The 14258-nt window shown below is 38.3% G+C and overlaps 1 protein-coding gene across 8 annotated transcripts in view; it reads left to right on the top strand.

The window, feature by feature from the left end:
• Positions 1 to 14258, top strand: part of PLEKHA1 (pleckstrin homology domain containing A1) — a 52633-nt gene that overhangs the window by 5770 nt on the left and 32605 nt on the right. For all 8 annotated transcript variants that reach the window (XM_081534540.1, XM_081534565.1, XM_081534596.1 and 5 more), the window contains exon 2: positions 12005 to 12165. In XM_081534540.1, coding sequence (XP_081390666.1) covers positions 12025 to 12165 — 141 coding nt within the window. In that variant the 5' untranslated portion in view covers positions 12005 to 12024. The remainder of the gene's footprint in view (positions 1 to 12004; positions 12166 to 14258) is intronic.

Raw genomic sequence — 14258 nt, 5'->3', positions numbered from 1 at the left:
CTGATTTAGTTGGTCTGGATGTTCCAGTCTACGCATCAGGTAATTCTCATAAGCAGCTGAAGTTGCAGAGTGTTTTTGAGCGGAGTGACATCATACAGTATTGAAGAGCACGGGCTTCAGAGCCAGATTCTCCTGGTTTGGGTCCTGGCTCTGCTACTTCCTAATTGTGTGACCTTGGACAAGTTATTTTTAAAACCTTCTGTGCTTTGGAAGAGATCTTAGAGACAGGAATTCCTTGGAGGTCTAGTGGTTAGGACTCCATACTTCCACTATAGGGGGCCTGGGTTCAGTCCCTGGTCGGGAAACTAAGAGACTCATGGAACTCTGCTCAATCTTACGTGGCAACCTGCATGAGCGGGGAGTTTGGGGGAGAATGAATACGTGTATGGCTGAGATCCTTTGCTGATCACCTGAAGCTGTCATATCATTGTTAATCAGCAATACCCCAATACAAAATAAAATGTTAAACAAAAAATCTTTTGTTCTTTGGTTTTCTCATCTGTAAAATTGTTGTTATAAGGATTAAATCAAATGAATGTTTACTTGCCAGTATTGAATAAACATTTGACTATGTGTTTTAATGAGATCACTGACAGCTATATGGAGAATGGAGTGAAGCGGGCAGGGAAGCCCTTGCAATAATCCAGCTGAGAGGTAATGGTAGCTTGGGCCAGAGTGGCAGCAATGCATCTGGTGAGAAGTGGTGGGTTCCTGGATGTATTTAGAAGATGGAGCAAATAGGATTTGCTTATGGATTGGACATGGAACGAGAGAAGTCTTGATCCAGTGTGACTCCAAATTTTGCCTGAACAGCTAGAAGTGAGTGACTATTTACTGAGATGGGAAGGACAGAGGGGAACAGATTGCCAAGCAGTATATCTGTGCCCAGTTTGTTAAGTGTGAGATGCCTCCACTATCTCCCGAGTTTGCTCAAATTCATGTCCATGGAGTCAGTAATACTATCCAACCATCTCATCCTCTGCTGCCCCCTTCTTCTTTTGTCTTTGATCTTTCCCAGCATCGAAGTCTTTTACACTGAGTCAGCTCTTTGCATCAGGTAGCCAAAGTATTGGAGCTTCAGATTCAGCATTAGTCCTTCTGGTGAATATTCAGGACTGATTTCCTTTAGGATGGACTGGCAGGATCTCCTTGCAGTCCAAGAGACCCTCAAGAGTCTCCTCTAGCACAGCAGTTTGAAAGCATCGATTCTTGGGCGCTCAGCCTTTTTTATGGACCAACTCTCACATCCATACACGACTACTGGAAAAACCATAGCTTTGACTATACGGACTTTTGTCAGCAAAGTGATGTCTCTGCATTTTAATAGGCTGTTTAGGTTTGTTATTCTAGTCCATTTTAGTTCGCTGATTCCTGAAATGTTGATGTTCACTCTTGTCATCTCCTGTTTGACCACTTCCAATTTGCCTTGATTCATGGACATAACATTCCAGGTTCCTATGCAGTATTGCTCTTTATAGCATTGGACTTGGCTTCTATCACCAGCCACATCCATAATTGGATCTTCGTTTTTGCTTTGGCTCTGTCTCTTCATGCCTTCTGGAGTTATTTCTGCACTGAGTTATTTCTCTAGTAGCATATTAGGCACCTACCAACCTGAGGAGTTCATCTTTCAGTGTCCTGTCTTTTTGCCTTTTCATACTGTTCGTGGGGTTCTCAAGGCAAGAATACTGAAGTGGTTTGCCATTCCCTCCTCCAATGGACCACGTTTTGTTGGAACTCTACACATGGCATGGCTCATAGTTAATCATTAAGTTAGACAAGGCTGTGGTCCATATGATCAGATTGGTTAGTTTTCTGTGATTGTGGTTTTCAGTCTGTCTGCCCTCTGATGGAGAAGGATAGGAGGCTTATGGAAGGTTCCTGATGGGAGAGATTGACTGAGGGGGAAGCTGGATCTTGTTCTGATGGATGGGAATCACTTTAGGAATCAGCAAACTAAAATGGACTAGAATGGGTGAATTTAACTCAGATGACCATTATATCTACTACTGTGGGCAAGAATCCCTTAGAAGAAATGGAATAGCCATCATAGTCAACAAGAGAGTCCGAAATGCAGTACTTGGGTGCAGTCTCAAAAGCGACAGAATGATCTCTGTTCGTTTCCAAGGCAAACCATTCAGTATCACAGTAATCCAAGTCTGTGCCCTGAGCAGTAATGCTGAAGAAGCTGAAATTGAACGGTTCTGTGAAGACCTATAAGACCTTCTAGAACTAACACCCAAAAAAAGGTGTCCTTTTCATTATAGGGAACTGGAATACAAAAGTAGGAAGTCAAGAAATACCTGGAGTAACAGGCAAATTTGGCCTGGGAGTACAGAATGAAGCAGGGCAAAGGCTAATAGAGTTTTGCCAAGAGAACACACTGGTCATAGCAAACACCCTCTTCCAACAACACAAGAGAAGACTACACATGGACATCACCAGATGGTCAACACCGAAATCAGATTGATTATATATATTCTTTGCAGCCAAAGATGGAGAAGCTCTATACAGTCAGCAAAAACAAGACTGAGAGCTGACTGTGGCTCTGATCATGAACTCCTTATTGCCAAATTCAGACTTAAATTGAAGAAAGTAGGGGAAACCACTAGACCATTCAGGTATGACCTAAATCAAATCCCTTATGATTATACAGTGGAAGTGACAAATAGATTCAGGGCGTTAGATCTGATAGACAGAGTGCCTGAAGAACTATGAATGGAGGTTTGTGACATTGTAGAGGAGGCAGGGATCAAGACCATCCCCAAGAAAAAGAAATGCAAAAAAGCAAAATGGCTGTCTGAGGAGGGCTTACAAATAGCTGTGAATAGAAGAGAAGTGAAAAGCAAAGGAGAAAAGGAAAGATATACCCGTTTGAATGCAGAGTTCCAAAGACTAGCAAGGAGAGATAAGAAAGCCTTCCTCAGTAGTGCAAAGAAATGGAGGAAAACAGTAGAATGGGAAAGACTAGAGATCTCTTCAAGAAAATTAAGAGATACCAAGAGAACATTTCATGGAAAGATGGGCACAGTAAAGGACAGAAATGATATGGACCTAACAGAAACAGAAGATATTAAGAAGAGGTGGCAGGACTACACAGAAGAGCTGTACAAAAAAGATCTTCATGACCCAGGTAATCACGATGGTGTGATCACTCACCTAGAGCCACACATCCTGGAATGCAAAGTCAAGTAGACCCTAGGAAGCATCTCTACGAGCAAAGCTAGTGGAGGCGATGGAAATCTAGTTGAGCTATTTCAAATCCTAAAATATGCTGTGAAAGTGTTGCACTCAATATGCCAGCAAATTTGGAAAATTCTGCAATGGCCACAGGACTGGAAAAGGTCAATTTCCATTCCAATCCCAAAGAAAGACAATGCCAAAGAATGTTCAAACTACTGCACAGTTGCACTCATCTCACACGCTAGTAAAGTAAGGCTCAAAATTCTCCAAGCTAGACTTCAATAGTACGTGAACCATGAACTTCCAGATGTTCAAGCTGCTTTTAGAAATGGCAGAGGAACCAGAGGTCAAATTGCCAACATCCGTTGGATCATCAAGAAAGCAAGAGATTTCTAGAAAAGCATCTATTTCTTCTTTATTGACTATGCCAAAGCCTCTGACTGTGTGGATCACAACAAACTGGAAAATTCTTAAAGAGATGGGAATACCAGACCACCTGACCTGCCTCTTGAGAAATCTGTATGCAGGTCATGAAGCAACAGTTAGAACTGGACATGGAACAACAGACTGGTTCCAAATAGGGAAAGGAGTACGTCAAGGCTGTATATTGTCACCCTGCTTATTTAACTTATATGCAGAGTACATCATGAGAAACGCTGGGCTGGATGAAGCACAAGTTGGAATCAAGATTGCCAGGAGAAATAGCAAAAACCTCAGATATGCAGATGATACAACCCTTACGGCAGAAAGTGAAGAAGAACTAAAGAGCCTCTTAAAGTGAAAAGAGTGAAAAAGTTGGCTTAAAACTCGGCATTCAGAAAACTAAGATCATGGCATCTAGTCCCATTACTTCACAGCAAATAGATGTGAAAAGAGTGCAAACTGTGACAGGCTGTATTTTTTTGGACTTCAAAATCACTGCAGATGGTGACTGCAGCCATGAAATTAAAAGACACTTACTCCTTGGAAGAAAAGTTATGACCAACCTAGACAGCATATTAAAAAGCAGAGATATTACTTTGCCAACAAAGGTCCGTCTAGTCAAGGCTATGGTTTTTCCAGTAGTCATGTATGAATGTGAGAGTTGGACTCTAAAGAAAGCTGAGCACTGAAGAATTGATGCTTTTGAACTGTGGTGTTGGAGAAGACTTGAGAATCCCTTGGACTGCAAGGAGATCCTACCAGTCCATCCTAAAGGAAATCAGTCCTGAATATTCACTGGAAGGACTGATGTTGAAGCTGAAACTCCAATACTTTGGCCACTTGATGTGAAGAACTGACTCATTTGAAAAGACCCTGATGCTGGGAAAGACTGAAGGCAGGAGAAGGGGATGACAGAGGATGAGATGGCTGGATGTCATCACCGACTCAATGGTCATGAACGTGAGTGAATTCTGGTAGTTGATGATGGACGGGGGGCCTAGTGTGCTGCCGTCCATGGGGTCACAAAGAGTCAGACACGACTGAGGGACTGAACTGAACTGAGGTTTGTCATAGCTTTCCATCATACTAATTCAGATGCACTGTGTAGAATTTTTCCTTTTGTGTTGCATTTGTATATTTTTTTCTCTTACTGTGAAAATCCAGATTCCTAATAACAAATAAAAATTGTTTTGTTTTATTTTAAATATAATCATAGCATCAATATGTTTTCATTGCCCTTTCATTGAAGTACATCCAGTACTATCATTTACATAAAAGAGTTTCAGAATTACAACAGCAAGTAGGATTGTCAGCCATAGGGGAAATGCACATTTGATTTTGTTAAGTGATGCCTAATTCACCTCAGTAGGGCTGTACCATTCTGCATTCCCACTAGCAATTTAAGAGATTCTATTTTCTCACAGCCTTACTAGTATAGCATATTGTCAAACTTTGGAATTTTTGCTAGTCTCATAGATGAGAAATGGTATCTCTGTGCAGTATAGATTTTGGGGGTAGCTTTTCTTTTTGTAATGAAGAGCTGTGAATATCCACAAAAGTAGACAGAATGGTGTAGCTGCAGTACCCAGCATTTAGCCCCAACAGATGCCAACCTGGGCCATCCCTCCTTCACCCATCCCTCCTTCCAGATTATTCAGATAATGCTTTGTGTGAATAAATATCTCTAGATGATAAGGATCCATTTTCTTAATAATATAACCACAATGTCATTGCACTGGAAAAAAAATTAGCTATTTCCTTAATATCTAGAGGCAGTATTCAAATACCCAGTTTCCTTAGATAAGTCAGTGTTGTTGTTACTAACAAGATTTAAACAAGGTCCACATGTTGTGATTATGTCTCTTCAGGGCTTTTAATTTATAGGTTCTTCCTCCAGTTTCTTTCCCTCTACTCCCTTGGAATTCATTTCTGAAGAAACCATGTTGTTTGTCCTGAGAAACTTCAAGAATTTGAATTTTTTCTATTTGAATTTCTGATATAGTTGAACATTTTCTTTTCTCTGTCTTCTCTATTTCCTATAAACTGGTAGTTAGATCTTTTTCGAGTATTTTTACACTTTTTTCCCCCGGAAATGATAGATGGTATAAATGCCACAAGGAGGCACATGAAGTCTGTTGCCATTTTTTGTGATGTCAGTAGCAATGTCTGCTATATCTGTGTATTATTTTGGGATTTTGTTATTAAGAGTGAAGCTGAGCATCTCTTCATATGTTTAAGGGTCATTTTTATGTTTTTCCTTGTAGAATATCTGTTCATGTCTTAATTGATTTTTCTGTTGAAGTTTTGGTATGTTTTCCTTGACATTTCTTGCAAGCTAAATTTTAGGGAGGTTAGCCTTTTGTCATGTAAGGTGGAAGTATTTTCTATTGGTTTTGACTTACTGTCAGGATTTGCCACACAAAATATTTTTTAAAAAATTATTTGTAGTCACATTTATCAATGAATTTTTTGTCCTAGATTTTAAAAAATTTTTGGAGTTAAACTATATAGACTAAACTTTTAAAGTTAACAATTGATGAGTTTTGACCATACTGTTGCATGCATTACGAGTTCCTTTATATTGTAGAGTGCTATTCCATACTATAAATATACTACATTTTTAAAATCTATTCACCTTTTGATGGACATTTGTGTTTCTGGTTTGGAGCTATTATGAATAAAGCGGCTATGAATATTTATGAATTAGTCTTTGCATGAATATATTTTCATTTGTCTTGAGTAAATACTTAGGAATAGAGTGTCTGGGTCATAGGTTAGGTGTACGTTTGGTTTTATTGCCAGAACTTTTCCCACAGTGATTGTACCATTTTACATTCCCATCAGCAATGCATAAATTCTGGATGCACCACACCTTTGACAATATTTGGTGGTGTCAGTCTGTTTTAATTTTAGCCATTCTGGGTGAGTGTGTATGTTTTAAAAATATATCACCATTATTGAGGTATAATTTAACATACAGTGAATTTTACCCCAATTTTACATACAGTGAATTTTACCCCTTTTAGTGTGCAGTTCTATAAGTTTTGATGGATGCATGTAATTGTTTAAGCTCTACCACAGTCTAGATATGCAACAGCTATGTTGCCAGAAAATTTTTTCTCGAGTGTTCTTTTGTAGTCAGGCCTATCACAAGCCCTAGCAACTCTTGTCTGCTTTATATCACTGTAGGTTTTTTTTTCTCCTTTCATTTGTATGCAGTACAGCTCACTCTGTGTGATACGTGAGCCTATTTTTGATAAAGACATAGTTGTGTATCCTATCACAATCATGATCAGAACAGTTTCCTCACTCCATAAATTACCCTTTGAAGTCAGCCACTCTCACTGATCTGTTCTTTGTCCCTGCAGCCTTTTGGTCTGACTTCTCTCATTTAGCAAAATGCATCTGGCATTTACACACACTGTATGCATCTCTCCTTTGTTTGTTCCTTTATCTTGCTGAGGAGTATTCCATTGTATTGGATGTGACACAGTTTCTTCATTTACCAGTTAAAGAACATTTGGTTTGATTCTGTTTTTTTGCCAATTATGAATAATGTTTTAAACATTTGCCTGTAGATGGGCTTCCCTTGTGGCTCAGCTGGTAAAGAATCCGCCTGCAATGCAGGAGACCTGGGTTCCATCCCTGGGTCGGGAAGATCCCCTGGAGAAGGAAAAGGCTACTCACTCCAGTATTCTGGCCTGGAGAATCCCATGGACTGCATAGTCCATGGGGTCTCAAAGAGTCGGACACGACTGAGCTACTTTCGCTTTCACTTCACTTTGTGTAAACGTAAGATTGCAGTTCACTTGGATAAATGCCTAGGAGTGTGATTGCTGGGTCATATTGTTAAGGGTAGGTATAACTTTCTAAGAAACTGCCAAAGTGTCTTCCCAAGTTGCTTTGCCATTTTGCATTCCCATCAGCAATATGAGAGTGTTCATTTGCTTCACATCCTTGCCAACGTTGGGTATTGCCAGGGTTTTCTTTGTTTTTGTTTTAGCCATTTTAGTAGGTGTGCAGTGGTATCTTGCAGGTTTTATTTGTAACATCTTGACTAATGATGATGAGCATCTTTATATGCTTATTTATTATTTGTATGTCTTTTTTCTTTTTATTATTTTTTAAAAACTATGTATATCTTCTTTGTTGACTTGTCTGTTCAGAATTTTTTTGCCTATTTTCCAATTTTTTTTGTCTTATTGTAATAGTTCCTTCCCTATTTTTGGATATGTGTTATGTGATAGATACATGTGTACTGAATATTTTCTCATGTTCTGCAGCTGATCATTTGACTTCTTACTGGTGTCTTTCAAAGAGCAGTTTTTAATTTTGATGAAGTCCATTATATTAACCATTTCTATGGTTTAGGCTCTTCATGTCTTACCTAAGAAATCTTTGTCTAACACTAAGGTCATGAAGACTTTCATTCATGTATGTATATATTGATATATGTGTGTGTGCGCTCAGTCGTGTCCAAGTCTCTGCTACCCCACAGACTGTAGCCGTCTCTGTCCACGGGATTCTCCCAGCAAGAATACTGGAGTGGGTTGCCATTTCCTCCTCCAGGGGATCTGCCCAACTCAGGGATCCAACCCGCATCTCCTGAATCTCCTGCATTGACAGGTGGATTCTTTACCACTGAGCCACCTGGGAATCCCATATATTCATAAAATATATATCAGTATATATTTTATATATGTGTGTATATATATATATGTATTAGAATTTTAATTGTATATTAGGTTTCCGATCCATTTCAAGTTAATTTTTTTCCGCGTGGCTCACTAACTGTTCCAACGTCATTGTTGAAGATGTTTGGAATTGCATTGACATCTGTTGAAAATCTGTTGACAGTATATATATATGAGTTTGTTTCTGGATGCTATTCTGTTCCCTGTATTTATCTTTTCACCAGTCCTACACTATCTTTATTGCTGTAGCTCTCTGGTTAGTCTTGAAATCAAGTAGTGTAAGTCTGTTCTTTGGAAAATAGATTTAGCCTTTCTAGCTCTTTGCATTTCAACTAGTAGAATAGAATCACCTCATCAGTTTTTATAAAATATCTTGGAATTTGATTTAAAGTATTGTATTGATAGCTCACTCCTTTCTGTGTCTAGATAATATTCCATTGTATGTATTATACATGTTGATGGACATGGGTTGTTTACACTTTTTGGCTCTTGTGGTTAGTATTGCTGTGAACGTTCATATATAAGTTTTTGAGTATAAGTATAAGCATAAGTTCATGTATAAGTGTTTTAATTCTTTTGGATATATACCTGGGAGTGGAGATGCTGAGTCACGTGGTAATTCTGTGTTTAACTTTTGAAGAACCACCAAACTGTTTTATGCAGCTGTTGTGCCATTTACATTCCCACCAGCAATGTAGGAGGGTTCCAATTTCTCTACTTCCTTGCCGATACTTATGATTTTCCTCTCTTAATTATATCCATCCTAGTGGGTGTGAAGTGGTAGCTCATTGTGTTTTTGATTTACATTTCCCTAGTGACAAATAATATCAAGCATCTTTTTGTGTGCTGGCTGACTATTTGCTTCTCTTCTTGAGAGAAATGTTGTTTTAAGTCCTTTGTCCATTTTTAAACTGGATTTGTATTTTTGTTGTTGAGTTTAAGAGGTTTTTTTTGTATATTCTGGATATTAGACTGTGACTTCAAATATTTCCTCCCATTCTACAGGTTTTTGTTTCATTTTCCTGATGTCCTTTGATGCAAAAAAATTTTTAATTTTTATGAAGTCCAGTTTGTCTTATTTTTTCTTTTGTTGTTTGTGCTTTCAGTGTCCTATAAGAATTCATTGTCAAATCCAAGGTCATGAAGATTTTCTTCTGTTTTCCTAAAGTTTTATAGTTTTAGCTGTTATATTTTGATTAATTCATTTTGAGTTATTTTTTGTATATGGTGTAAGACAAGAAAGTGAAAGTCTCTCAGTCGTGTCCAGCTCTTTGTGACTCCATGGGCTATACAGTTCATGGAATTCTCCAGGTCAGAATACTGGAGTGGGTAGCCTTTCCCTTCTCCAGAGGATCTTCCCAACCCAGGGATCAAACCCAGGTCTCCCTCATTGCAGGCAGATAGATTCTTTACCAGCTGAGCCACAAGAGAAGCCCAAGAATACTGGAGTGGGTAGCCTTTCCCTTCTCCAGAGGATCTTCCCAACCCAGGGATCAAACCCAGGTCTCCCTCATTGCAGGCAGATAGATTCTTTACCAGCTGAGCCACAAGAGAAGCCCAAGAATACTGGAGTGGGTAGCCTATCCCTTCTCCAGTGGATCTTCCCAACCCAGGAATCAAACTGGGGTCTCCTGCATTGCAGGCAGATTCTTTTTTTCTTTTTTTTTTAAAATTAATTTAATTGGACGCTAATTACTTTACAATATTGTGGTGGTTTTTGCCATACATTGACATGAATCAGCCATGGGTGGACATGTATCTCCCATCTCCAGGCAGATTCTTTACCAACTGCGCTCTCAGGGAAGCCCTTTAAGATAGAGGTCCAGTTTAATTCTAAAGCATGTGTATAGGGCTTCCCTGGTAGCTCAGGCGGTAAAGACTCTGCCTGCAATGCAGGAGACCTGGCTTCAATCCTTGGGTTGGGAAGAACCCCTGGAGGAGGGCATGGCACTGCACTCCAGTATTCTTGTCTGGAGACAGAAGAGGAGTTACAAAGAGTTGGACAAGACTGAGAGAGTAAAAAAATGTAAGTTTCATGTGAATAGCCAGTTGTCCCAGCACTGTTTGTTAAAAAGGCTGTTCTTTCCCATTGGGTGATATTGGCACCCTTGTTGAAAATCAGCCACAAATGTATTGGTTTGTCTCTGGACTCTTAATTCTATTCCTTTGGCCTACATCTTTCTTCATGGCAGTATACCACACAAGTTGCTCGTTTTTACTTGTTAATATGTTTTAGTATAGTGTATTGATTTTGCAAGTTTTGGTTACATTTTAGAAGTTTCTAAGACTTTGGGTAAGTTCATTAAAAAATTATCTCCAAGTGTCAGATTTATGATAACACATGTATACAAACTTAATGGATAGTTTTGTTTAAAACATTTTGGTGTGTTTCACCATTTCTCTAGCTGGGTACAGATGAGTGATTTAGATAGGCAGTGTATCAGGGCATATTCTAACTGAATTTTCACCATGAGTTTAATGAAGAACTAGTTACATAAATAATTCAATCTGTCATAAGTTGTTGACACTGGCTCTGGAAGGCCCAGAGTAAGAACAATCTAGAGATTTGCATCACATAGGGTGGGAATCATATATCTATAGTTTCTTAGAGAAAAATGGATGGAAACACTGCTTTTTACCCAAGTCATGGTTTTTAACTTTAATCAACACAACAAAAATTTCAGTCCTTCAGAATCAGAATACAATATGCCTCTGAAGTTTCTTTTCATCTGTAACTTCTCTCTACTCTCTCTCTCTTTCCTGTAATAATTTATTTGCTGAAGAAAGTGGACTTTTGGTCCTAATGTTCCCCACTTTCGCTGATTGAATAACTGTGGTGCAGTTTGATACGTTCCTCTGTGTTCTTTATTTCCTGTGAGTTACAAGTTGGCCTTAGGGAAATCTAGAGACTTGATCAGATTGAGATAAAACATGTTTTTGGTTATATGCACTTCATTGCTGACGTTTGTGTCTTCTGTTAGGAGGCACATAGTACCTGCTTCTCTGGTGACTCAGACAGTAAAGAATCCACCTGCAATGCGGCAGACCCGGGTTCGATCCCTGGGTTGGGAAGAACTCCTGGAAGAGGGCGTAGCAACCCACTCCAGTATTCTTGCCTGGAGAATCCCCATGGACAGAGGAGCCTGGTGGGCTGCAGTCCATGGTGTTGCAAAAAGTCAGACACGACTGAGTGACTAAGCATAGAATACCTGCTTATCTCTGTTTTTATCATGTTAGCTTACTTTATTTTGATTCATTTTGGTTTTAATAACTCTAAGGGTTTTAGATGGAAAGGTTAGGATACAAGCTCTAGAGTCCAAGAATCTTGGTTCATGTTTTGTTTCATTACCTACTAGTTCACTAATTTTGGAAAGTCACTTCCCCTACTCACTGTTAAGTTTCTTATCTATTAACATGAAGAGAGGATGATGGTGCCTACTCATGGGGAAAAAAGGAAGTAAATTATTCAACTGAGATGAATACCTCTCCTTTGTCCCCATCAGTGTACAGTTGCATATAGTAACCACTCACAATAAGCGTAATTGCGAGTGATTTTTGCCCTTGCTTTTATGTATTCACATTAATCAGCTCCCAACTAATGTTGGAAAGTAGACTCTTTGTTTAATGAACTGTACCATAGCATGTTTTATGCTTGAAGTCCACTGAGAAGTACTTACTGCTAATTTTTTTTTTTTTTTTTACAGTGTAATGTTCAAGCTCAGAAATGCCTTATGTGGATCGTCAGAATCGCATTTGTGGTTTTCTAGACATTGAAGAAAATGAAAACAGTGGGAAATTTCTTCGGAGGTACTTCATACTGGATACCAGAGAGGATAGTTTTGTATGGTACATGGATAATCCACAGGTTTGTAAAATCCAGAAGGTTCCCTCTTCAAAAGCATATGAATTTTAATTATTAATTATTAAAGTATTTGATATACTATGCAGGTGTTAGGATTTGTCTTCCTAAACAACATATGTTTAAATTTATTACTATTGACTACTTATTTCTACTATTCTCCTTGCCCTGTACCCCCAGCTCCTACTGAGTTAAAGTTCAGAAGATGAAGCTCAGTTTGTTTGATAAAAATTTATGCATGTGTTTATGTTTTTCCTTCCTTGGGAGAAACAACTCTTAACTCTGGTAGAAAGTTTTTGGATTATTTAGATTTAAGATACTGTCATTATACAGAGTGAAGTAAGCCAGAAAGAAAAACACCAATACAGTATACTAATGCATATATATGGAATTTGAAAATGGTAACGATAACCCTATATGCGAGACAGAATAAGAGACACAGATGCATAGAACAATTTTATGGACTCTGAGGGAGAAGGTGAGGGTGGGACGTTCTGGGAGAATAGCATTGAAACATGTATATTATCATATGTGAAACAGAACACCATTCCATGTTCGATGCATGAGACAAGGGCTCAGGGCCGGGGCAATGGGATGGCCCAGAGGGATGGGATGGGGAGGGAGGTGGGTGGGGGGTCCAGGAAGGGGAACACATGTAGACCCATGGCTGATTCATGTCAATGTATGGCAAAAACTATTACAATATTGTAAAGTAATTAGCCCCCAACTAAAATAAATAAATTTATTAAAAAAAAAAAAAAGATACTGTCTCTAAGATAAATACTACTATCTTCTGGTAAATAAACTGCGTAACCAAGTTGACACTCTGGCACTTGTGTGGTCCTTTCATCTTTTAGTGTCAGACTTGAGTGACAGCCATTTGTGAATTTGATTTTTTTTGTTACCTTGCAAATTATTGGGGGCAGATGTCATATATTAAAAATTAGAATCCCATTTTTAAGATCTGTGAGAGGCCTTGGCCTGGAGATCATCTGTTGAATAGTTTTAAATTTTCTTTACCCATGAAACTCTTAATTCAAATTGAGATGTATATTGCAAGGAAGTATGTGCAAAGCAAGAGATGAGTCCCTAGCAAACTTCTAAGCTGATCTGGTCTAGGGAGTGACCTGTACAGGTGAGGAATGAAAAGTTAAGGAGAGCAGGGACTGGTAGGAGGTTCTGTTCTGCTTCACAGAGAAGGAACCAGAGCCCCTAACAACTAGTCTGGTATTCTTTTCTCTTTAGTATTGATTTTAGATTAGGCAGAATGCATATTGCTAATACATTAATATTTATTCATATAGAATTTGAGTTGTGGGGAACTATATTTAATACTTTGAGATAAACCATAATGGAAAAGAATATAAAAATGAATTCATTTTCTTTCATTTTCTTCATTCATGCAGAAAATATGTTCATTTTCTGCACACATATATATGTATGCAGCAGAAATTAACACAGCATTGTAGATCAACTATACTTCAGTAAAAAAAAAAAAAATCAAAGAAAAAAGAGAATAGGATAAATACGTGACAATTGAAAAAATAGTCAGTTGATAGTACCTTTGAAGGCCACAGGGTTCTGAGTATTCCCAGCAGGACTTTGTGAAAAGCAAATTCAGTCAGGAAGCAAACATCCCTTCATCCTCTCTTCTAATGAGGACAGACCAAGGAGAGATGGTGAATTGGAGCTTGATAGTGGTAGGTTTTTTAAAAAAATTCTCTTATATGAAAGGTAATAAGGTGATAATCAAGGCCTCTAGGGGTTTATAATGTGCACAAGCTCACACAATGTAACTGGAAGTTGATCATCAGCCATTATCTTAGAAAATATAATGTCGTATATCTTGGGTTTGAAGTTTATACATTTATCATTTACTATATCAGATATTACTGACAACTTCTACTGATAATTAAAAGAAATTATAAACTTCATTTTTAGTTGTAAGGGATCTTAATCCTTAGTATTAATTCAATCTCCTCCTTAATGCAAGAGACCCACTTATCCCTGATGTTCACTATGTTGTTTGAACTACACATTACTGAAAAGTATTTATTATATTTGAGACAGCTTTAATTATTGTTTTGCATGCCAAAATC

This window comes from Giraffa tippelskirchi, chromosome 2 (assembly GCF_054371585.1).
Source record: "Giraffa tippelskirchi isolate mGirTip1 chromosome 2, T2T-mGirTip1v1.2.pri, whole genome shotgun sequence".
NCBI classification, from domain to species: Eukaryota; Metazoa; Chordata; class Mammalia; order Artiodactyla; family Giraffidae; genus Giraffa; species Giraffa tippelskirchi.
Note: the sequence above shows the minus strand (reverse complement) of the source record. Positions and strands in the feature narration are given on the sequence as shown.